The following is a 24,768-nucleotide window of genomic DNA, read 5'->3' on the forward strand; positions in this document are numbered from 1 at the left end:
CCTGAAAACAGTCCTGATCCTGACCTCTTATCAACAAACGTAAATGCTGAGTTGTAGATGAAGAGTTATTTCTTAGAGCAAGTTTCTGTTGACTTTAAAACAAACAAACAAACAAAAACACATACACACAAGGAGTTATGACCAAAAGGAAAAAAAAAAATCGTATATGATTCATGAATGTTCTGGAAATTCTAGCAGTTATAACCCAAGTACAGAAGCGAGGTAGATTTTAAGAACAGACATTTCTTACAAGAAGCACACTATTTTGCTACTTACAGTATTCTTCCAAGGGTCACGCCACCCCAAGCTACGAATTGCTTATTAGACAAAATGGGGGGAACGTTTGAGTAGCAGGAAGTCGCTGTCGGACGTTTGCTCACTGAGGTATCTACTTCACCTTTGAGTACTACTTCATACTGAGGCCCAGATGGTTGCACTAATATTTTCAAGACGCTACGTAAAGAAAAATACTTCAGTTAGTCACGCCTACCTAATGGGAATTTTCTATTTCATCTGTAATATTAACTGCATTACAAAAAAGGTCAAGGACAGAAGTACATCTGGGTGCTTTAGAATTTCTTATCAGGCTTAGCTCCTGCCCCGCCAAGATCTTTAGGCAGGAGAGACTTCTGATTATTTGATCCCCGGTCTTAAGGTCCAATTATCGTCTTTCCCTCTTCTGAAATGAGTGGGGTTTAGGTGGAGAGATTTTGAGGGGGAGGAGGGAAGAAGAGAGGGAGTCAGTTGGCATTTTTTGTTTCTCTTTCAAGTAAAACAATCTAAGAGCTTTCAGAACTCTGAAAATTATATGTTGAGAAGTGTTTGAGGGTGTATACGGATTATTGGTGGACACAAAATAATATGATCAAAAAAGGGTATGCAAGCCACTAAAAATTTTTTGGTAAAACTGGAGTTACTCAAGGATTCAGTGTTCCTCAGAAAATCCAATACTAAGAATTATGGGTTTACCTGCAACGATTATGTTTTGGAGAGGTTAAAAAAAAAGATTTGGTATCAGCCAGTAAAGACACCTTGATACATTCAACAGGTTTTTCTCTTAAGGGACAGAAAGACACAGTACCTCTCATCACAGACTTTGGAATCTTTAGGAGCAAATGAAATCGCAACTTCTTGCTCTTCTCCAGGTTTTAGAAAAAGATTCTGTGGTTCAACTGAAAAGTACTTGGCTTGATCTGAAACCTAAACAAATTCACAATTAGACTAGCCGCTTATTGCGGCAAATAAAGCTCTTTTTTTTTTTCTTTTCTTCTCCCTATCCCTTTCCACTTGGCCACTATGTACTACCCACTCACTTGTTCTAGTCCAGCACACCTTAGCCGCAGCCAAGTCTGAGGAATTGTACCCATTATGTCCTCATGTTTGCTACACACATCACTCCCTATTTAATAATAATAATAACACTATTATAACGATGGCATTTGTTAAGTACTTACTTCGTACCATGCACTGTTCTAAGCACTGGGGTAGATATAAGCTAATCAGGTTGGACATAGTCTGTGTCCCACATGGGGCTCACAGTCTCAATCCCCTTTGGAAAAAGCCTGGGCTTGGGAGTCAGAGGCCATGGGTTCTAATCCCGGCTCCGCCACTTGTCTGCAGTGTGACCTTGGGCAGGTCACTTAACTTCTCTGTGCCTACGTTACCTCATCTGTAAAATGGGGATTAAGACTGTGAGCCCCACGTGGGACAATCTGATTGCCTTGTATCGATCCTAGCACTAAGAACAGAGTAAGCACTTAAATACCATTATTATTATTATTATTATTATTTTCAAATGAATTAAATTAATTGAGGCCTAGACAACTTAAATGACTTGCCCAAGATCTTAAATGACTTGCCCAAGATCACACAGCAGACAACTGGTGGAGTCAGGATTAGAACCCAGGTCCTTCTGACTCCTAGGCGCGTGCTCTATCCACTAGGCAGTGCTGCTTCCTATTTCCCCCCTTCTTCTTTCCCTAACCTCCCACCTACCCTATTCTGTTTCAGACTTCAGCTGTTAAAGTTAGTTAGGGTAGTATAGAGGTACTAAAATGACCCAGGGGATCGAAGAAGTCCTAAGAAGGATAAATTGCGACCATTACGGTGCTTGGGTCTAGAAAGATGAAAGGTTGAGAGGGAAAAACTTGAAGACAATAAAAAGCACAATGGATGTAAACTGGGTAATAATAATAATAGCATTCGTTAAGCGCTTATGAGTCAAACACTCTTAAGTGCTGGGGTGCATCTAATGCATTCAGATCAGACCCATTCCCTGTTCCACATGAGCTCACAGTTTAAAGGCAAACAAGGCCTCCAAGTTCAGAATATTCTACAATAAACTACAAGTGAACCACTGAAGCCTGAATTTGCTGCGGCAAGGATGGCATAAATATCTCACACAACAACTAGCGCATAAAGAATATGCTTCCAAAATAAGTTCAGACAGATACACTTAATGGATTCAAGAAAGCTTGACTAGGATGGAAGATAGGATAGGTTGGTGACGGGTTAATAAAATGGGAGCAAGTCTAAATCTCTAATCGGGAGGATAGCTATAAATGAGACCAACCACTCACACACTGCTCCTCCCGGCATTTTTTAGTGTAGGAGGCAAGATACTTGCTTAACTCTGTACAGGATTTCTTAAAAGCTTTGCAAAAAAGACTGTTCTATAAAAAAAAGATCACTCAATTTTGATTTTTTTTAAATCTGCCCAGAAGAAACAATTTCTCCAAAAAAAAAGTACAAATAACCCCTCCTACCTTGATGCTCAAATAAACTTCAATATTCCCGGCATTTTTCAAAGGCAAGAGTTGCTTCGTTGATGAACCTACACCAGCAAACATATGTACTGTCTAAGGAGGAAAAAGAAAGCAGTTGCATTTTTACAAAAATGAAGCATAAATATAGAAAACAATTCTCCATATAGTTTTTTAAATCTACTAGATAGAAGCAGATGGACATAATTAGCCAAAGAAATTATGAAGGCAAGAAACCATAAATAGGTTCAAAAAGCATTTGGATAAACTCATGAACAAGAAGTCAGTATTTACTGAGTGCCCACTCTGTAGGGAACCATAATAAGCACCTGGGAGGGTACGACAGAGGCTGGAGGCGTGATTTCGGCCTGCTTAAAGTCTAACAGGGCCGCAATATTAAAAAGTAAGTTAGAAATACTCGGGGGGAGAGGAAGGAAGGGAGGAGCAAAGGATGCTACCTCAGGAATGGTTAGATAGATGCTTGGATGGCATGTCCATGAGGAGATGGTAAAGGTTATGGTCAGGGGGTCTAGAAGGTACAACCTTAAATTCTGAAAACAGTCAAACTGTTCCCATGGGGAGTTTTCGCCGCGGGGGACAGAAGCTGGATTTATACCATAACAATGCCAAGGTCAATAGTTTAGGCATGTTTTCCAACATCTACACTACCTGTAGGTCTTTGGGAGCATGTATCCTCGCGATTCCCATCCTTGCTCGGAGGGCCACGGTTTTGATGATGGTAGTAGGGCTTGGGCTGTCAACTTCCACATCAATTCTGGCAAAGAATTCTTCCGCTGGCCCCAGAATCTCTGAAAAAGGTCACTGTTTTAGTTCCGAGAGCTTCGACCTTAGAAACGCTCAGCATAACCAGCAGGATGGGGCCGTAACACAGAGATGCCACCAAGCAGGCCCAGAGAATATTTGGTGGGGAAGAAGGAAAAAAAGGGAAAAGAAGAAAGGAAAAGGGAGAAGAGAAAAAAAAAAGAGGGACATGGGAAAATAGAAAGGGAGAATTAAAGAGAAAGTAGAGGATCAGAGAAAGAAAAGCAAGACTTATCCAAAGCAAGGTGCTAGAAAGAAATCAGACGTTGAGTCAGAGACAAGGTTGCCCAGTAGTAGAAATAACGCTGACTATATGCAAAGCACTTTACTAAGCGCGGTGAAAGTAGTATATGGATGAGCTATACACTTGACCCCAGACCTCCGCCAAAGGGCTTAAAGTCTAAGAATAATTGGGGTTGGGGGGCAGGGTATGGAGATGGAGACCTTTTAAAAAAGAAAAGATGAAACGAAAATCTAACAAAAAATAAAGCTAACAAGAAATAAGCAGCAGGATTTCAGGGCCCGAACAACAATCAGAGAAGTCACAGCGGAAGAAGTCACAGCTACAGCCACGGCGGAGGGATTTCTCAACGGTTTTTAAAAGGGGAGAAGCGTTCACGCTGCCGCTCCCGGAGCCCTTCCTGGGCTGGAACAGGGGCCGATGAGGTCCTGGTGGCATGGAGGATGGGACGGCCTCTCTCCCACGCAGTTGGGCTCCGCAGGGAGGGATGAAGAGGCACGGCGGAGGGCTCACCGCCGTGCTGTTTCAGATCACGACTAAGGATGTTAAGAAGGCATCTTAAAGGCAGCCAAAATGTCATGATCTCATGCTAAAAGCTTTCCTGGAGCATATAAGCTGTGACCAAGGCCATTTTCCAACAATCACATACTGAAAGTGGGACTAAACTGAGGAAAAGGACCACGAATTTAATTTAGCGCAGTGCTCCTAGAAAGTACATCAAAGTACTTTAGGAGGAATTAAGTTTTCACAATAATTTCTGAAAGAGTAAGTTCTCTCTCCGGGTGGAGCAGTGTACTAAGCAGGGTGAGAGATTACACAGGTGGGAGTTTGACTAAGAAGGGACTCATTTTCCTCTTAGAATTAGAGAGGCTGAAAAATCCAATACCTTCAACTACCCACCAACGCTCAACCAAAAAAATCAATTACCTTGATTCAACCTAAAAGCTCTCTCAAAGGGTAAGAAATCAAGATACCTGATCCAGAAATCTGTTTCTTTGGTCCATGGAAAATAACCCAAATGACTAGAACTTCCGGATCCTGAAAAATAAAAAAAGACATTCCTCACTTGGTATCCAAAAAGTTGGGGTTCAGTGACGATAGTGACCTCATTTTCTTCTTCGGAAGGGAGAAGCAACAAAGTTAACTACATTTGAAGAAAAAACAACAACAAAGGGCCTACCTCATTACATAAATCAAGTTTATAAATCCCACTACTTGCCTGTCCATCATAACTTGCATGCATCACATGGTTTATGACAGAAGGAGCTGCTAGCTGAGCCATCAGATCAGTCTGAAGTGCAGTTTCAAAAGCAGCATTAACAGGTTCCTTGGAAAATGTGAAACAACGCCACGCTACGGCATTCTGTTGGGAAAAAGAATGCCAACAAATAAATGAAAACGGCTAAATGGGTACTATAAAGTCAAAAACATACTATGATTTTAATATGCTGTCTTTCATTATACGCAAACTAGTTAAGCTAGATTTTTGTAAGCATTCCTCATGAATAAACATTACCTAATTGTCTATCAGGCCAAGAGTTATACGACTGCTCTTTCAGAGATTTGCTTATATCCTCATACTTACTGCATTGATAATCAGTCTAATTGGGACAGTGGCGTGCGTTCTGTTGATCAGTTTTAAGGGGAGCGCTTTCCAACTTCCACATGTCAGATCACCAAAATCTAGAACATCTGTCTTTTCTGCTTCTGTCATTCCTGTTTCTACCTAAATTTAAAGGCAGAAAATATTTAGGAACCTATAAAGAAAAAAAAACTTTGCTAATTGACAAGGATTATCTCGCTAGGTAGGTAACACCCTAACCATTATCATGAATGCGGTAGGAAGTGAGATTTTTCCCTAAGTTTCCCAACCAATCACCATCTTAACAACCCAGCCCAGCAACAACCTAATACTAGCAATCTTTATTAGAAGTAAATTTGGTTTGAATTATATGGCATCTACACGGAAACATTTAAGAATAAACAGTGTGCTTAAATAGAAATCCCTTACCTCTAGGATGGGGTTTTCAGCAACAGATGTTAAAATTACCCTCGTCGCCAAGGCTTCTGCCTGCATTATTGTTTCAGGATCGGCTGAAACTGGCCAAGAAGAAACACTGAACACACACCGAAAAATTCCCGGGTGGGATGGGATAAAAAGTATTTTTACGTCTTCTGTAGTGTGAGGGCCTATGATGGCTTTATTCTTGAAAACGAGACAATGATAAGTTGAAAGGTCCACCTTTAAAAGATAAAAAAAAAAGGGGGGGCGAGTTAAAATTTAAAAATTCCATTTTCTCAAAAATGCTAGGTTCATTTCAATCAATTAATCAATGGAATTTATTGAAGACTTACTGAGTGCCAAGTCCTGTACCACGTGCTTGGGAGAGTTCGACAGAAGCACAATACATGCAAGTTTTCTACCCTCAAGGAGATTAAAATCTACTTGCAAGGAGTAGGAGCAGGAGGAAGAACAACTTTAACATGACCCCATCAGGTTAAAGGAATGATCCTCTGAATATACATATGCATCTTCTCCCAGAACACGGGGGTTACCTTCTTCATGAATTTCACACCAAGGACAACTTGTGTTGCTGTATGTGTGCCTTGACCAACATCACACACAACTCCATCTGGCTGTAAATGTGTCAAAATACACCTTAATTTTCTAACAAGGTTCTGTACGAAATGCTCAGTGAACACACGTTTTGAGAGAACTGAAATGTTTGGATATGATGAGAATATACAAGTGCTAAGGGTGAATGTTGGTTTGACTTGTTGGGAATTAGTCAGGGAAGGGGAAGCAGCGTGGCTCAGTGGAAAGAGCCAGAGACTCCCGGCTCTGCCGCTTGTCAGCTGTGTGACTGTGGGCAAGTCACTTAACTTCTCTGTGCTTCAGTTACCTCATCTGTAAAATGGGGATTGACAGTGAGCCTCATGTGGGACAACCTGATTACCCTCTATCTACCCCAGCGCTTAGAACAGTGCTTGGCATGTAGTAAGCGCTTAACAAATACCAACATTATTAAAGTATCCTGGAGGAGGTAGGGGTTTGGGGTTGGGTTTTTTTAGGAGCGTTTTTAAGATGGGGAGAGCCATAGTCCAGCGAACACTGGCCTGAAGAGAGACAGATTTCCAGGCAGGAGAATAGAACGAACAAGTAATCAGGAAAGGAATAAATATAGGGTGGAGTTCAATAAGGAGACGGGCTTTGGGAGAAACAGTGGGTGTGAACCAGGGCTTAGCAAGTTTAAGATGGAGAGAGGTGGTGGAAAGTGCTGAAACCAAGGATTCAACATTTTGGATTCAACATTTCAAAATCAACATTTTGCTTGATTCAGAGAGAAGTGGGTAACCATTCTGAGGACTGGAGAGACGGGTGCCAAGTGACGTTTGAGAAAGACGACTTGAGCAGTAGGGTGTAGTATAAACTGAAGGGAGGACAGGCTGGATTTTTGGAGACCAGTGAGAATCCCTCTCCTTTCTGTGTCACCCATGCACTTAGCTCTGTGCCTTTCAACACTTGAAATAACAATAATAATAATAATAACAACAGCAACAACTGTTCTCTCTACTCCTGCTTTCTTGCCACTGCCGAGGAGTGGTCCTGTGAAAGGCACATTCAACCGAATTGTGGGTCCCAAGCTCGACAAACCGACTCTAAAAGTCTACTTAACATGCTTATTAAACCTTTGAATTATATAATAATAATAATAAAATAATTATAAAGACGGCATTTGTTAAGCGCTTACTATGTGCAAAGCACTGTTCTAAGCACTGAGGGGGGAAACAAGGTGATCAGGTTGTCCCATGAGGGGCTCACAGTCTTCATCCCCATTTTAATAATAATAATGTTGATATTCGTTAAGCACTTACTATGTGCAGAGCACTGTTCTAAGCGCTGGGGTAGACACAGGGGAATCTGGGTTGTCCCACGTGGGACTCACAGTCTTAATCCCCATTTTACAGATGAGGTAACTGAGGCACAGAGATGAGGTCACTGAGGCACAGAGAAGTGAAGTGACTTGCCCAAAGTCACACAGCTGACAAGTGGCAGAGCAGGGATTCGAACCCACGACCACTGACTCCCAAGGCCAGGCTCTTTCTCCTGAGCCACTCTGCTTCTCGTGGCTCAGTTGCACGCCATAACACAACCTTGAGCCACATCTCCCTGTCCTCCTTTCACAAAGGCTACGACCTGGTAGTACTAAGAGGATCTAATTAAGCGTTCACTGTATGCCGAGCACTGCACAAAGCGCTGAGGAAGTTGTACACAGATGGAAATGAGACACCAGCCCTGTCCCTCAAGGGGCTCAAAAACTCATGCCTTTTAGGAATGATCAACACTGCTGGCAAAAAGCAAACAATAGCGAAACCCTCCTCCCAAAAAATATGACAGTTGAAGGAAGACTGAAGTTTAGAACACAAGTACCTGGAGAAGAGTGGAGAAAAATACCACCAGATTTAGATTCCCACTACAGGGAGGCAGCCCGATTAGACCGTAAGCCCGTCAATGGGCAGGGATTGTCTCTATCTGTTGCCGAATTGTACATTCCAAGCGCTTAGTACAGTGCTCTGCACATAGTATGCACTCAATCAATACTATTGAATGAATGAATGAAAAAGCACGGACCTAGGAGTCAGGGGAGCTAGGTTCTATTCCCAGCTCTGCCACTTGCCTGCTGTGTGACCGTGGGCAGATCATTTACCTTCTCTGCGCCTCAGTTATCTCATCTGTAAGACGGGGTTACGACTGTGAGCCCCAGGTGGGACAAGGACCTGATTACCTTGTACCTAGCGTTTAGAACGGTGCTTGAGACATAGTAGGCACTTAAATACCGGGAAAAAAAGCCACAGTAGTTGACTCCACTCAGTCTTTTCACTGGATGCCGCGAATCAGGGCTGGCTTACCTTTTCGCCATTGACAGTAACACTGAGTACTCCGATACTGACTTGTAACCAGCGGTCTGTTGGATTAAAAATACTAAGGCTGGTCTGCGAAGCAATTCCCACGCAACAAGCGTGGGGGAACTTCAATTCTTCGGGCACACGCACCTGCCCTGGTGAAGAGAACACACACGTCGTCAGTGATCTTTTTCTGGCAGATTTTCTTCATACGTCGCAAACTCAGAACGTATGCGTTACCGTAGAGCTAGGTCATTTAATGCTCTCTGAGGTGCTTCGCTGGGCTTCGAGTTAGATTTTCTCCTCATTTTACCCAGCTACAAATGCCTAGTAAAAGGATCAATAACTGACCTCGATGGCTGTCGGGAAGTTAAAGTTACTTTAAAGGTAAAGCAAAGACTCAGAAAAGAAACCGCACACGTGCCATTTTGGAGAAAGCTGGCCAAACTCGGGTTATCATAAAGTCATCGCTCAGTCAAAACTATTGGTTGAGTGCTTGCGGTGTGCACAGCGCTGTGCTAAGCACTTGGGGGAGTGCAACATAACAATAAACAGACATGTTCCCGGTCCACAATAAGCTGACAGTCTAGAGGAGAGACATTAAATTACATACATGTACATTCTTTCATTCAACCGTATTTATTGAGCCCTTCCTGTGTGTAAAGCACTGTACTAAGCGCTTCTGAGAGTACAGCAACAGACACATTCCTGCCCAAAACGGGCTCCCAGTCTAGAGGGGGAGACAGACATTAACATAAATATGTAAATAAATAAATTACAGATATATACGTATGTGCTGTGGGGATGGGAGGATGAATGAAGGAGCAAGAGCGGCACGGAAGGGAGTGGGAAGAGAGGAGGGCTCAAGCGGGGAAGGCTTCCTGGAGGAGATGAGCCTTCAATAAGGTTCTGAAATGGGGGAGAGCAATGAACCGTCCGATATGAAGAGGGAGGGCATTCCAGGCCAGAGGTAGGATGTGAACGAGAGGCCGGCGGTGAGACAGAGGAGGTCGAGGCGCGGTGAGAAGTTTGGCATTAGAGGAGCAAAGTGTGCGGGCTGGGTGGTAGTAACAGAGTAGTGAGGTGAGGTAGGAGCGGGCAAGGTGAGTGTTTTAAAGCCAACGGTGAGGAGTTTCTGTGTGACGTGGAGGTGGATGGGCTGGAGGTTCTTGAAGAGAGGGGGGAACCCGGACTGAACGTTTTACACTATGTAGAAACCTAGCAGAAGAGGAGACTGGTCGAAATATTCTCATTTCCAACAAAAATATCATTTAATTAGGCAAGAATCTGCTTTAACGTCCAGACCTAAACTAGCCGCACGGTCAGAGTGTCTGGAAAGATTGCCACGGAACAGTGGGCAAGTCTTGGACTATAAATTCCCCGGATAAAAAAATAATCAATCAATCCAGGGTGCTGAGTGAGTGCTCACAGTGTGCAGAGCACAGTAGTAAGCGCTTGGAAAAGTACAATGCGAGTTCACAGATACGAAGAAGATAAAAGCAGGTTACAGTCTACGGGGGGAGACACAAATTAAAATAAATTACGGCTAGGGGAAGTAGTAAAATCTAAGGATATTTACATGAGTGCTGTGGGGCTGGAGTGAGTATCAAAGTATTCTGCTAATTCTGTTGCCTTGTACTCCCCTCTAGACTGAAAACTCCTTCGGGGCACAGAATGTATGTTCAGTACAGTGCGCTGCAAATATTAAGTGCTCAATAAATACTATTGAATGAATGAATGAAAAGCTTATTGCCGTACTGTACTCTCCCAAGCGCTTAGTATAGTGCTCTGCACACAGTAAGCGCTCTGACACGATTGAATGAATACTCCCCCAAAGCCGCTGGGTGACCCTGGGCAAACCTTCTCTGGGCCTCAGCTCCTCATCTGTAAAATGGGGATTAATAATAATAATAATAATAATAAAGGTATTTGTTTAGCACTTACTGTATGTCAAGCACTGTTTAAGACTGTGAACCCCACGTGGGACAACCTGATTATCTTGTATCTACCCCAGCATCTAGTACAGTGCTTGGCACATAGTACGTGCTTAAAAAATACCATAATTACTATTAGAGGGCTTTTTCACATAGTAAGCGTTCAATAAACTCCAGAGATTGACTGATTAATAAGTCCCAGTCAAGGGCATAGTCCAAAGGGGGGAGGGCGAAAAGGGGAAATACAGGCTCAGAGAAGGCCTCTTGGGAGGAAAAGTAATTTTAGGAGGCTAGTCCGAAGGGAATATCAGTAATGACATTAACGGCTTATAACTGAAGGGTAGCGGAGAAAATATGAGAGCCAGTGACAAGACAATTAAATAGAGAGGTGCAAATGCTTGCGCTATTAAGATAATAATATTGTTGGCATTTGTTAAGCGCTTACTATGTGCCCAGCACTGTTCTAAGCGCTGGGGTAGATACAAGGGAATTAGGTTGCCCCAAGTGGGGCTCACAGTCTTCATCTCCATTTTACAGATGAGGTAACTGAGGCACAGAGAAGTTAAGTGACTTGCCCACGGTCACACAGCTGAGAAGTGGCAGAGCCAGTATCAGTACCCATGACCCCTGACTCCCAAGCCCGGGCTCTTTCCATTGAGCCACACCACGCTGAGAATTAAGATATTCTCAGAAGTTGAGAAATCCCCAAAATGGTCCATTTTATGAGCAAATTCCCCTCCTCCCTCTCAGCTGCAGGGCTCCACTGAGTTACCCCCCTCTCCAGTTCCAGGACGGCCAAGGACAAGGACACAAGGCCAACAAAACATCCCAACCAGGCGCCCATCGGAGGCTTCCTTGGAAGCGGGGGTTCCCAGCTAGAATATGAGCTTCGGCCCAGGCAGTGGATTGGGAGACGGACCGTGAGGTCTAAAGAAAAATTTTAGTCAGCAGGGCCGAGTGGCTCTCTGCGATTTTCCCACCCACCTATAATTTTTGTCACAGACTAATGCTACTCTGTAAAAGTGTAAAATTACACCTCCTGAGAATAGGATACAAATATTCAGTACATCTGAAATAAATACTTTCAACTTCGGCATCAAGATTTTAGATGAGGTGTCTTGTAAAATGGGAGGGGCATCCTCAACTCTGTTTCTAAGAAAGAATAATTCATAAGGGAATTTTTTTTTCAAAAAAAAACGACCCCTTAGTCCATGGATAAATCTGAAAAAGAAAAGGTAGGTGAGACAGTAGGTTCTCAATTCTCTCAGTGTAGAAATTGTTGAAGATAACTGATGAGGGAATAACATCACGCTTCATAAACGAGAGATCATTATTTCATTTTAAATTCAAAAAATCGAATTATTCCAAGCAAGAATTCAGTACAGGAGAAAAATTAGATCCTTACCAAACCCCGGGGTTATTCTTGATTCCCACTGGTCAATACCACAAGTTCTAATAGGTTGTCCAGGATACGGTTTTGCGGCATTCAAAAGATTCTGGCTCAAGGAACCGGAGTGGGTGTTACAGAGAGAAGGACCACCCAACAATCCGGATCCGACATTCTGCCCTAGAGGAATTCCCATCGCGAGAGCGTTCTGAATACGTTCGGCTGGAACGGCAGCGCACGGAAATCCTGGAAGACCATAGAGGGTGGAACTGCCGATATACTGAGGCAGAGCGACATTACCACTCGGAGGCAAAGTTCCTAAGTACTGCTGGGCAAAGGGAGTCGTTGAAAGGGAATGCCCAGTCAGGAGCGGAGGAGCTGGAGCCGACAGGGTCCTCATTTCAGAGGCAGAGCCTTGAGATTTGAAGCTTGGAAGCGAAGCGTGCTGGTCACCGGAAGCATTTTGACTCAATGGAATGTACCCGCTAAATCCGCCCAGGGCAGTTACCATATCCGTCGAGGGGAATCCTTGACTTCGAGCTTTGCTTGAACAATCCTGGCATGACACGGGGGCATCTACTCCAGTTGAAAAAGCCTGATGGACGACACACGGTTTGCCTGGCGGAGCCAGGTTAGCTTGCCCCAGTTCCTCGTGGTTTAACGTTAGGCTTGGTGGGTGAACTTCCAGGAGATTGCCACTTTTGGGGGAAGTGATCTGACGTTCAATTCTGCAGCCAGAACCAGCAGACTCGGTCACGTCAATCTGGTTCGGATTCGATGGACTATTATTTAACGACGTTCCTTTTCCTATGCTTTGCAGGGGTAGATTTTCTTTGAATTTTGCGGCAGCTTGGTCCTCCGTTGGAACTGGACTGGCTCGAACTATTGTCGTGCTCAATTCATTCGTGGCGTCACTCTAAGAATAACCGAAGAATTCCAATTTGGCAATACTGCTTATTTAAAAAGTAAGAAGTCACAATTTTCACAATTCACTACTTTTTTAAACATTCACACTAAAAGTCCTTTTATGCCAGTGTCACAAGTTTCTGGGGGACTTTTTAATGGTATTTAAGTACTTACGACACGCTTAACTGCCAGGCACTATACGAGTTATACGATTAATTTTCAGCTACCCAGAAGATGCTCAATCACAAACACGAAACCTCAGCTACGGCACAGCCTATTAGTCTAATCCAAATCATCTCTTTTAGTCTGATGTCCAACTTCTAACACAGAAGTTTGCCAGGCTGTCTCTTAGGGAAGGGCAAAGTGATTTTAAATTTTATTTTTACTTTTAATTGGAATTCAACATGCATAGGTTTACAGTCGTAGAGTTTTCCATTTTAAAATTATCTAGTTTCCACCCAGGAAGGCTTGACCATTGATCCATTACCAAAACTATATTTTCACATCTTATTTCTGCTGTGCTTAACAACGAAATGTTTACGCTTTTTTGCAAAGAAGAGATAATCATAATTCATAACGCATCACTTGGTTGTGCCTGGGTGCTTTTCCCCCTGAATTGACCAGAAAAATGGACTGCAACACATCTCGGTGGCTAACATTTAAGTGAGCTACAGAATGTGGGAAACTACGTTCGTATGCAGGGGAAATGTAAAACACAGGTTCAGAAAGATCTGTGGCTGAAACTATGAGTACAAACTGCTACACGCGCCCATTCACAACTTGTAGGTAGCACTTTCAAAACCGAGAAGGAGGGTGGCCTACAGGATAGAGCACTGGCCTGGGGATCAGAAGGACCTGGGTTCTAATCCCGATTCCACCTCTTGTCTGTGTGAACTAGGACAAGCCACTTAACTTCTCTGTGCCTCAGGTACCTCATCCATGAAATGGGGATTAAGACCGCGAACCCCATGTGGGGCACGGACCGTGTCCGACCTGATTACCTTGTATCTAACCCAGGGCTAAATGCCTGGCACAGAGTAAGCGCTTAAATACCAAAAACAGACCAAAAAAACCCTTAATAGATTCTGACGAATTGTTCATCGGACAGTAGGCTCGACCAATTGATTCAACAACCACAAAACAGATTTCCAAGACTCACTGACTCAGGAAATGTCTCAATTCCAGGGGCCATCACGGCTTCCTAATGGGGATTTCATGAGACTTACACACCCAATGCAGCCCTCCCCTCATCTAAAAAGGCAACGGGACAAAGGAGGAAAGGGAAAGCGGGCAAGTGCCAAGCCCGGCTCAACTTAGAGAGAGTGTCAGAGGGAGAAGAGGATGGACGACCCAACCACATCAATCCATGGGGCAGACCAGATTCGGAACTCGTGGATATGAGAGCAGAGCTCTTGGAATAGTCACAAAGACCTTCCGCAACAGACTTCTCGATCTTTCAGCCTGGCTGATACAGAGGCAGCAGAATGGGAAAAGGTGTGGTTAGAAGACAAGGTATTATCCTAAATAACATACCACAGCTTAAAAAATTATTAGGATGTTACTAATCTCCCAATGGGAGAAAAACAAAACCAAAAACACTGGACCAACTGACTCACGGTTAACAGGAAACATTCAACTGATAAATGCCACCTTACCTGCCGTTTTTCAGTAGCGGGAATGTCCGCTTTAGCGGGAATGGTGCGATCGCAGACAGAGATGTAAGTCAACCTGCTCATACTCGGACTTAAACACGCAGACGGAGGCAGTACACGATCGTCACGAGGAAGTCTATGAAGATGAGCAACTGTACAACTAGGGGAATCTGAATCAGATCTGAAAGACAGAAGAAACCAAGGGGGGTTACATATTGGAAGAGGAATACATTCATGATGCCTCAACTCGACTCACGTCTCCTTCAATCCACACATACGGTCTGTCATGAAACTCGGTCGGTTCTACCTTCGTAACGTCTCTAGAATCCACCCTTTTCTCTCATCCAAACCTCTACCGTGCTGATCCAAAAACACCTGTCAAAGCCAGACAAACATCAGCCTCTTCCCTGACCCTCCCTGCCTCCAGGCTCTTCCCACTCCAGTCCTTACTACACTCTGCTGCTCAGGTCGCTCTAAAATATCCGTTCAGTCCACACCTCTCCAAACCTCGAAAGCCTCCAAATCAAAACTGAACTGGATTTGGGAAGCAGCACGGCCTAGATCTTGGGCCTGGGAATCAGAGTGCCTGGGTTCTAATTCTGACCCTGCCACTTGGCTGCCATGGGACTTGCTGGGTGACCTTGGGGATGTCAATTACCATCTCAGCGCCTTGGTTTTCTCGACTGTAAAGAGGGAATTTAAAACTCGTTCTCCCTCCTACTTAGACTGAGAGCCCCATGTGGGACAAGGGATCGTGTCCGACCTGATTAACTTTTGTGTCTACTCCAGCGGTCAGAACAGTGCTTGATACTAGTAAGCACTTAAATATCACAATTATTATTAAAGACACACGATCAGCTCTTAACCTCACTCATTTCCCACTCAAGTCCAGCCCACACGCCTCGCTCCTTGATCTTGACTCTCTAGCCATTAATCTCTCGCTCTCACCCTCTTTCTGGCCAGGAATTCTGGCCGACTTCAAAACCAACAGACCAGCACTCTCCCCATCTTCGAAGCCCTATTAAATTCACACCTCTTCCAAGAAGCCTTCTCCAATTAACCTCATTTCCCCACACTATTCATCCTCCCTCCTGTATAAGATCTGTGCCCCTTAAACTCTCTGAAAATCACCCCAACCCCAGCCGCGCAGCATTCAACACATACATCCTTATCCTCTCCCACATCTCTCCTGTTATTTTAATGTCTGTCACCTAGGTTGTAAGCTCCTTGAGGGCTGGGTTTGTGTCTACCAACTCTACTGCACTGCACTCTCCCAAATCCCCAACGCAGAGCTCTGCACCCAGTAAACGCTCAACAAATACCATCGTCTGATTGATGGATACTTCCCTAATGACATTCTCAATACAAAATACATTTATATTTGAAGTTTTATAGACCGTTCTTCATTAAAAAATGCATTAATTTAGTGTTTCTTCAGATTGATTTAGAGTTATTTTATTTTATTTTTTAAGGAGTCAGCATTTACTGTTGAACTCCCAAACTAACCATATAGAGGATAAAGGTTAGGTTAGACTGGGCCACAATCCAAACGAGAAGCAGAGTGGCCTAGTGGGTAGAGCGTGGGCCTCAAAATCAGAGGAGTTGGGAAAATCAGAGGATTTGGGCTCTAATCCCAGCTCCCACACCTTGCCCACTGTGACACCTTGGCCACATATATACTGTGCATATATCTATGATTATATTTATCTTGATGATATCTACGCCAGACTAGTTGTTTTGTTCTGTTTGGCTTTGCTGTCTGACTCCGCCGCTTCGATTGTGAGCCCGTCATTGGGCAGGGATTGTCTCTCTCTGTTGCCGAATTGTCCATTCCAAGCGCTTAGTACAGTGCTCTGCACGTAGTAACCACTCAATAAATAAATATTATTGAATGATGATGATGGTATTTGTTAAGCATTTACTCTGTGTCAAGCACTTTTTTTTTGTTTGACAATAAAAATTAAAAATAAAAAAAATCCCTCATTTTGTGTCTTCTTCGAGGGCAATATGGAACAGCAGCTAAGAAAAGACTACTTGACTGCCTGTCGGTATTTTGGGATCTTACTGGCTCAGCCAATTTTTCATTTTTGGATGGAGTCTCCTTTAAGGTAAGATGGCTGAACCTCAATCCTGAGACTTCAGAATCAAGATTCTGTGCAGAAGAATTAATTTCAGTGCTAGTGGCTTGGCGGCACCTTTGCACAGACACTGTGTGTAAAATCTTGGCCCATTTTAGCCAACTACTGGCAGAACCGGAACTAGAGCTCAGGTCAGATCGATGGTATTCATTGTGTGCTTACTGTGCGCACAGCACTGTACTAAACGGCGAGAGTATCATACAGTAGATTCCCAGAGTAACTTCCACTGCACCAGAAGCAGAAATACCTTTTTTAAGAGTTAAATTTAGTCGTCAAATGTAGAAAGCTTGTTTTCGGAGACTGAATTTATCTCACATTTTGAGATAAATTATCTCACACAATTACATTGCCTTTTAGGCTCAAAAACCCCACCAGTGACATTCACCTATGGTACCTGTGCAGTTGAAAAGGTCAATCTGGCATCCACAGTCCATATTCTACCGTGCACAGAAATTGAGCCTGGAGCTGTCATGTTTACTGCTTGCTTGGGGCTGTTTCTCCTTTTGCCTCTCTGTCTCATCATCCTCATAGAGCTTCTGCTTTAAAAGAGCCCCTCTCTCCTTGATTGTAATGAGCCTTGCCAGTTTATGCGGGGCAATTACCTCAAGGTGTTCAGGTGAGATGCGGAATTTTCTGAGACTTTCTTTTCCAAAATGGTAGAGAAGTGGAGTATCCCGGTGGAGAGAACACGGGCCTGGGAGTCAGAAAGACCTGGGTTCTAATCCCGGCTCCACCACTTGTCTGCTCTGCAAGTCACTTCACTTCTCTGCGCCTCGATTACCGCAACTGTAAAATGGGGATTAAGACTGAGCCCCACTTGATTCACTTGTATCTACCCCAGCGCTTTAGTACAGTGCCTGGCACATGGTATGCACTTCAATACCAAAAATTTTTAAAAGTCCACCTCTCCTCCTCGCTTTCAGATTCCAATTCCGGCTCACCAGGAGGCAGCTGTTTGGATATCCTACTGTTGCTGTCCTTCTCCCGTACCCCACCCGGCATAGTTGTGTTAACAGTAACTACACCTTCCATGCTAGAATGACAACTTTGTGATCTCTCCTTGACTTCTGAAGTTGAAAACAGCCCTTAAGTGACACTGAAGAAACAGTTCAAGGAATCAGATGGGATGTCTGCTAGGAGCCCAGATTTCAAAGGCACAGAGAAGACTATACAGCACCCTACGACTGCCGACCTTTAAGACCTTTAATTTGGTTTGGCAGCTAAAACTACGCGGCAACCACATTCTGTCTGGCAGCTTCCTAAAAGAGTTCTGGCTCTCGATTCAGTTGTTAATTCCTTGTCTACTGATGCAACACTGGTCACTGGGCGGGCTGAGTAACACAACTCTGTAACACCATTTAAGTCCGCTTTGCCAATACCGATTGTTGGTTTTATAGACAACTTCCTGATGCATATGGAAATTACCTTGGCTTTCTTTAGACCAAGCCTAATAGCTTTTCACACAGAAAAGTCAAATTAACTAAAACTCTAAAGCAGCTGGTTTGCAAAGAGCCTACCACACAATTACAGCAAAAAGAAGGGTCAGGGAGATCAACAAAGAAAGAGAGCGGGAAGCAGAGAGGGGGGAGAAGGGAGAGAAAAGAAAATTATTCCCGGTTCATTTGGGAAGGGAGCAGGGTAGGTGGCGGAGTGGCATGGCAGTGTCTAACGCTGTCGCCTTTGACTCACCCCTTCTTCTTTCTGTTTGGCCTTGCTCTAGATGCAGGGCACATGAGTGGGTGAATTTTATCCCCCAAATTGTGTAGAAAGTGTGGTACCCTGCATGGAGGCTCTTCTTGCCCTCTAACCTGAGCACAGTTCACTCCCGCTCTAAGGGGAGAGGGCAACCTCCAGTGAGGGAGTTTTCTTGGCTCCTGCCCCTGCACTTCCCTGCCCAGCTTGCAGCTAATCACTGCCAAGCCGGGGCAAGGCATGCTCAGTGCCTAATTCAGCACTCCCCTGCCTTGTCCCCCTTGGCTGGCCTGTCTCAGCCCTGCTACTGCTTACACAGGAGGAGAGAGGGAGGGAGGGAGAGAGAGAGAGAGAGAGAGAGAGAGAGAGAGAGAGGCAAGGGAGGGAGAGGAAAAGGAGGGAGAGGAGAGGGAGGGACAGTAGAGGGAGAAGAGAGGGAAAGGGAGAGGGGGAGAGAGGGAGAGGAGAGGGAGAGAGGGAGAGAGGGGGAGACAGGGAGAGGGGGACACGGGGAGAGGGGGAAACGGGGAGAGGGGGACACGGGGAGACGGGGACACGGGGAGACGGGGACACGGGGACACGGGGACACGGGGAGACGGGGAGACGGGGAGACGGGGACACGGGGACACGGGGACACGGGGAGACGGGGACACGGGGAGACGGGGACACGGGGAGACGGGGAGACGGGGAGACGGGGACACGGGGACACGGGGACACGGGGAGACGGGGGGGGGAGAAAGGGAGGAGGGGGGGGAAGGGGAGAGGGGGGAGAGAGGAGGGAGAGAGGGGGGAGAGGGAAAGGACAGGGAGAGAGGGAAAGGACAGGGAGAGCGGGAGACAGGGAGAGCAGGAGAGGGGATGCTGTTACATATATGTGTGCCGCTGAAAAGTGGGAAAGGGTAGAGTAGCTCCAACTTTCCCCGCAGTCCTGTGAAGATGGTGGGGCCCCATGGCTCCCTGAATCAACGGTACCTACTGACCCCTTACTTCTGCAGAGCACCGTACTAAGCGCTTGGGAGGGTACAATATAACAGAGTTGGGAGGCACTTTCCCGGCCCATAACAAGCTGAACTAAGGCTACATCCCACTGGCCGAGACCAAGGAGTAGAGCTGAGTGGATCTAGATTCCTCACGGACTACTTTCCGCCTCAAAGGGGCAGGACGGGCTAGCGACTTCTTGCACAGAGCCACGAGGGCGGAAGTCGTGGGGTCACCCTCACGGTAGCGACTGGGTCGTCACGGAACGGAGCCCGTGCTCAGAAGCCACTGCCGGCTTCACGAGTCAGAGGGTTCCGACTCCTCCTTTACACTTCCTGTCGGTCCACGGTGCCTCGCTGACTCAGCGAAGCCATCCGTAAATGCAGATGGAGAGGCATGTGCGCTCAGCAATTCTATCACTGCCTCTAGGACTTTGGATGAATATTCTCCGCTTACGTGCGACTTACAGGTATTTACCTATTGGAAAGATATTATGACCTCTCCTAGTTCTCAAAGATTACTTACCCTGAAACGGTCGTCGCGGAAACTTCGCTGGGAGAAGAGTGGATCAGCGGTGAAGTCGAAGGCCGGAAGCTACACTGCTCATCCTCTGAGTACTGCGGGTCACGTTCGGGAGAAGTGTTTTTCAAATCTGTGGAGAGGAAGTTTGTAAATGCAAAATAAGGAAAAATTTCCAGTGAAACTTTAGGAACCTGAATCGTACTGAAAGAAAAAAAGAAAGAGCAACTCACCGACATTTTTAGGGGCAGTAACAAAATGCTTTTCAAAAGTCACATGCTTCTCGTTGTTGCACGATGCAGTAACATCCCCACTGGCCCTCTGGGTTGTTCCACGGTCCTGCATCTCTCTTCCTCCTCCGGCAGCTGAAGTAGAAGCGGTTTTCGGATCCCTCTCTGACGAATACGGGCCAGCCTTTGGGGTCACGGTTGGGGTTAACTCTGTAACCGTAGGCTTTTCACCTGAACCAGTGTCGAAAAATTCGGGGTAACTGGAATTCCTCACTTCAATTCTCTCTGTGTTTTTTGCTCCATCATCCAGCACTGAATTCTCAGGGCTGTTAGTGGGGCTACTGCTCCGTTTGAATGAGGAAAATTTGCTTTTTGGTGCCTTTTCCTTTGGGGAGGAAAGGTCCTCGGGAGACTCTTTCACACTACTTCTACTTGATGTTAAATGTGCTCGCTTTGGCCGTGAATGTTTACTAGTTATTAAATCAGATGAATTCTCGGGACACCGATCCCTTCCCCACATTTCCTGTTTATTTTTACTTGAGTTTGAAGCATTTAATGAGTCTTGCCTATCTTTCTTTCCTTTCGGTTCTTTTCTGGAAGTATCTTCTGAGCCATCTTCCGGTCCCTTGAAATTTAAACTGTTAGCGAGCAAATGTAGCGCCCGGGGTTCTTGTGTAGTTGACAGGGTTAAGTCCCACGTACCGGACACCAGACCTCTGGAAACATTTTCAGACTCCCCTTCACATCCATGAACTTCTGTTTTTTTGAGGTATTTCTCCATATCAAATGTATGCGCCGCATTACTTTTTTCTAAATTGCTAAGTAAGACGCGATTCACAATAGAGAGGTCCATGTCCTTGTCACCTTGAGGGAAAAAGGTCTTGTCCTTAGTTTTATTAGAGAGCGCCATTATCATAGCGGCTAGCTGGGAGGGGTCGGCACTCACTGAAGCGTTAGCGATAGCCGTGGCAATGGTGCTTATACTGAGCATGGAATCGCCCCCGCCAGGAAGCTTGCCTTCATTCCCTACGGGTTTGCTTTTGCAGAAAAGGGTTTCCTAAAAATGAAAAAAGATGAAATGATTACGACGAATTAACACTAAACAGCGCAACCCTACGATCACGGTATTTGGTGAAACGCATACTATGTGTCAAGCACAGGGGTAGATGGAGGTTAATCAGGTCGGACACAGCCTCCGCCCCTTATGGGGCTCGCGGTCTAATTAGGAGGGAGAATGGGAATCGAATCCCCACTTTACGGATGAGGGAACCGAAGCACATAAAAGTTAAGTGCCTTGTCATTCATTCAATAGTATTTATTTATTGAGTGCTTACTGTGTGCAGAGCACTGTACTAAGCGCAGGGAATGGACAATTCGGCAACAGATAGAGACAATCCCTGCCCCATATGGGGCTCGCAGTCGAAACAGGAGGGAGAACGGGAATCGAATCCCCACTTTACGGATGAGGGAACCGAAGGACATAAAAGTGAAGTGACTTGTCATTCGTTCGGTAGTATTTATTTATTGAGCACTTACTGTGTGCAGAGCAGTGTACTAAGCGCTGGGAATGGACAATTCGGCAACAGAGAGAGAGACAATCCCTGCCCAACGACGGGCTCACAGTCTAAATGGGGGAGTCAGACAGCAAAGCAAAACAGAACAAAATAAGCAGTCTGGCGTAGATGTCATCAAGATAAATAGAATCACAGAGATACACACAGCATATATGTGTCCAAGGTGTCACAGTGGGCAAGGGGTGGGAGGCGGGATTAGAGCCCAGATCCTCTGACTTTGAGGCCCACGCTCCACCCTCTAGGCCACTCTGCTTCTCATTTGGACTGTGGCCCAGTCTAACCTAACCTTTATCCTCTATATGGTTAGTTTGGGAGTTCAACAGTAAATGCTGACTCCTTAAAAAAAATAAAATAACTCTAGGGACTCCGGTATTAATCCAGAAGTCTTCATCGGTTTGCATATACAGATCACTGTTAATTTTAAGCTCTCACAGTGTTTAGCAAATCTAAATATCCAATTTTCAGACACAATCTTTGGTTTCCACATTCACATGTTGTAGTTTGGCGGTGGGGCTCCGGATGTAATATACAGGGGTACTAAATGCTACCTGGAACAGAAGGAAAACTCTACATCGAAAGATTAAAAGATGATAGGTGAAAGAACGGTTACCTATTTTGTGTTTAAAGGGTATTTTTGGAGATGGAATAAAAGGCTGTACTTTTGAAATATAGGCCTGGATCTGATTGGGAACCAAGCAGCGGGGCTCAGTGGAAAGAGCCCGGGCTTGGGAGTCCGAGGTCGTGGGTTCGAATCCCGGCTCTGCCACTCGGCAGCTGGGTGACTGTGGGCAAGTCCCTTCACTTCTCTGTGCCTCAGTTACCTCATCTGGAAAATGGAGATTAAGACTGTGAGCCTCACGTGGGACCACCTGATGACCCTGTATCTCCCCCCAGCGCTTAGAACAGTGCTCTGCACATAGTAAGCGCTTAACAAATACCAACATCATTATTATTATTACAGCCTAGGTTCGGGGACTTGGCACGGGTCTCTGCAAAATATTACTCTGGACGCTGGGTTCACATACAGCGAAAGGTAATGTTATTTGGAACCCTGAATTTGCACGCCCACGGAATGGGACGGGGCATCAAACCTTTCCCTGCCTCGGAGCGGCTACGTGCCTGCTGGGAACACTGAGTCCGATTCAAAATATGACATCGTTTTAGAACTCCACCATCAGCCAAAATACTTCATTTTAAGGTGTCGTACTGCTAACTCATCAAACCGCCACAGTTCCCCCTAAGCGCTCAGTACTCAGCAAGCGCTCCATAAATAGCACGTTCACGCTCTTTGTCACGTGCCAGGCACTGAGGAAAACGCCGGGGTAGATGGGAGCTGATCGGGTTGGACACAGTCTATGTCGCACATGCGGTTCACGGACTTAATCCCCATTTTAGAGATGAGTTAAGTGAGGCCCAGGTCACGCACCAGACAAGTGGCACTGCCGGGATTAGAAAACAGGTCCCTCCGACTCCCAGGCCCAGGCTCTATCCACTGGGCCCGCTGCTTGATTCGTTCATTCATTCAATCGTACTTACTGAGCGCTCACTGTGTGCGGAACACTGTACGGAGCGCTGGGAAAGTACAATTCGGCAACAGAGACAGTCCTTACCCACCAACGGGCTCACGGTCTCGAAGATTTCTCTCAAAATTCAAATGTGGGAGAAGTAATTGATTGGGCAGGAAAGGAACGTCAAGAAATGACAAAAACCTTCTCTTCACGGGATTTTGGGTTTCACCCAAGGATCGAGATACCTCTGCGCTGCCACCCACGGCAGTGACTGCAGCATCTGTATTTTTGTCTTCTTCGGGAACGGCCTCCAGTTCTCCAATGTTAAATGTCGTCGAACCATCAGCTATCTGCTCCTTGGATTGCTCTTTCCAGTCTTGGACAGACAGAAATTTTGGCATTATAAAAGGTGATTAATAAATAACCCGGAGTTCAGTCGGCTAATTTTACGTCAAACTCATTGGAAGTGGATATTGCTTGATTCTGCCAGAGCAGAGAACTGGAAATCGAATTTCAAAGTGGAAGTTCAAAGCTACAATGCCTAAAATTCCCCGGTGGTACATTAGGTACTTTGGGAAGAACAATAACTCTTTCAAACCACCGGTGGCCAAGCACTGCACTGTTCCCTAGGGGTCTGAATCATTCATTCATTCAATAGTATTTATTGAGCGCTTACTATGTGCAGAGCACTGTACTAAGCGCTTGGAATCACTCGGCCCTCCCAAACTGCCTAACTTATTATATATAATGCCAGCATTCCTAGGCTTTAAACTATTTTAATAACAATAATAATGATGGTATTTGTTAAGCGCTTACTATGTACAAAGCACTGTTCTAAGCGCTGGGGTGGATACAAGGTAATCGGGTTGTCCCACGTGGGGCTCACGGTCTCAATCCCCATTTTCCAGATGAGATAACCGAGGCACAGAGAAGGTAAGTGACTTGCCCAAAGTCACACAACTGATAAGTGGCGGAGCCGGGATTAGAACCCATGACCTCTGACTCCCCAGTCCGGGCTCTTTCCACTGAGCCACGCTGCTTACGTTTTGGATAGTTCACAAAGAAGGAAAAAATAAATCAATCAATAATTCATATTCATTCTTTCAATCGTATTTGAGCGCTTACTATGTGGAGATCACTGTACTACGCTCTCAGGAGAGTATAACCAACAGACACATTCCCCGCCCACAGCGAGCTTAGAGTCTAGAGGGGGAGACAGCCGTTAATATAAATAAAAGGTATGCATATAATAATAATAATAATGGTGGTATTTGTTAAGCGTTTACCATGTGCAAAGCACTGTTCTAAGCGCTGGGGGGATACAAGGTGATCAGGTTGTCCACGTGGGGCTCACAGTTTTAATCCCCATTTTACAGGTGAGGTAACTGAGGCCCAGAGAAGTGAAGTGACTTGCCCAGAGTCACACAGCTGACAAGTGGCGGAGCCGGGATTCGAACCCATGACCTCTGACTCCCAAGCTCGGGCTCTTTCCACTGAGGGAGGAGGGAGATGGATAAAGG

The 24,768-nt window shown here is 45.3% G+C and overlaps 1 protein-coding gene and 1 long non-coding RNA gene across 7 annotated transcripts in view; one reads left to right on the top strand and one right to left on the bottom strand.

Moving 5' to 3' along the window:
- The window catches only part of CEP192 (centrosomal protein 192), a 104,876-nt gene that overhangs the window by 45,004 nt on the left and 35,104 nt on the right, over positions 1-24,768 (bottom strand). For all 6 annotated transcript variants that reach the window (XM_029065485.1, XM_029065487.1, XM_029065486.1 and 3 more), the window contains exons 15-29: positions 23,494-23,624; positions 20,170-21,223; positions 19,943-20,069; positions 14,613-14,790; positions 12,070-12,967; positions 8,737-8,885; positions 5,837-6,067; positions 5,411-5,551; positions 5,045-5,188; positions 4,800-4,863; positions 3,432-3,571; positions 2,766-2,858; positions 1,082-1,200; positions 277-453; positions 2-92 (exon numbers count right to left, since the gene is read on the bottom strand). In XM_029065485.1, coding sequence (XP_028921318.1) covers positions 2-92; positions 277-453; positions 1,082-1,200; positions 2,766-2,858; positions 3,432-3,571; positions 4,800-4,863; positions 5,045-5,188; positions 5,411-5,551; positions 5,837-6,067; positions 8,737-8,885; positions 12,070-12,967; positions 14,613-14,790; positions 19,943-20,069; positions 20,170-21,223; positions 23,494-23,624 — 3,737 coding nt within the window. The remainder of the gene's footprint in view (position 1; positions 93-276; positions 454-1,081; positions 1,201-2,765; positions 2,859-3,431; positions 3,572-4,799; positions 4,864-5,044; positions 5,189-5,410; positions 5,552-5,836; positions 6,068-8,736; positions 8,886-12,069; positions 12,968-14,612; positions 14,791-19,942; positions 20,070-20,169; positions 21,224-23,493; positions 23,625-24,768) is intronic.
- On the top strand, positions 12,438-14,855 carry LOC120638390. Its single transcript, XR_005660039.1, has 3 exons — positions 12,438-12,682; positions 12,872-13,016; positions 14,714-14,855. It is a non-coding gene; the product is annotated as an uncharacterized LOC120638390 (long non-coding RNA).

This window comes from Ornithorhynchus anatinus, chromosome 5, assembly GCF_004115215.2.
Source record: "Ornithorhynchus anatinus isolate Pmale09 chromosome 5, mOrnAna1.pri.v4, whole genome shotgun sequence".
NCBI classification, from domain to species: Eukaryota; Metazoa; Chordata; class Mammalia; order Monotremata; family Ornithorhynchidae; genus Ornithorhynchus; species Ornithorhynchus anatinus.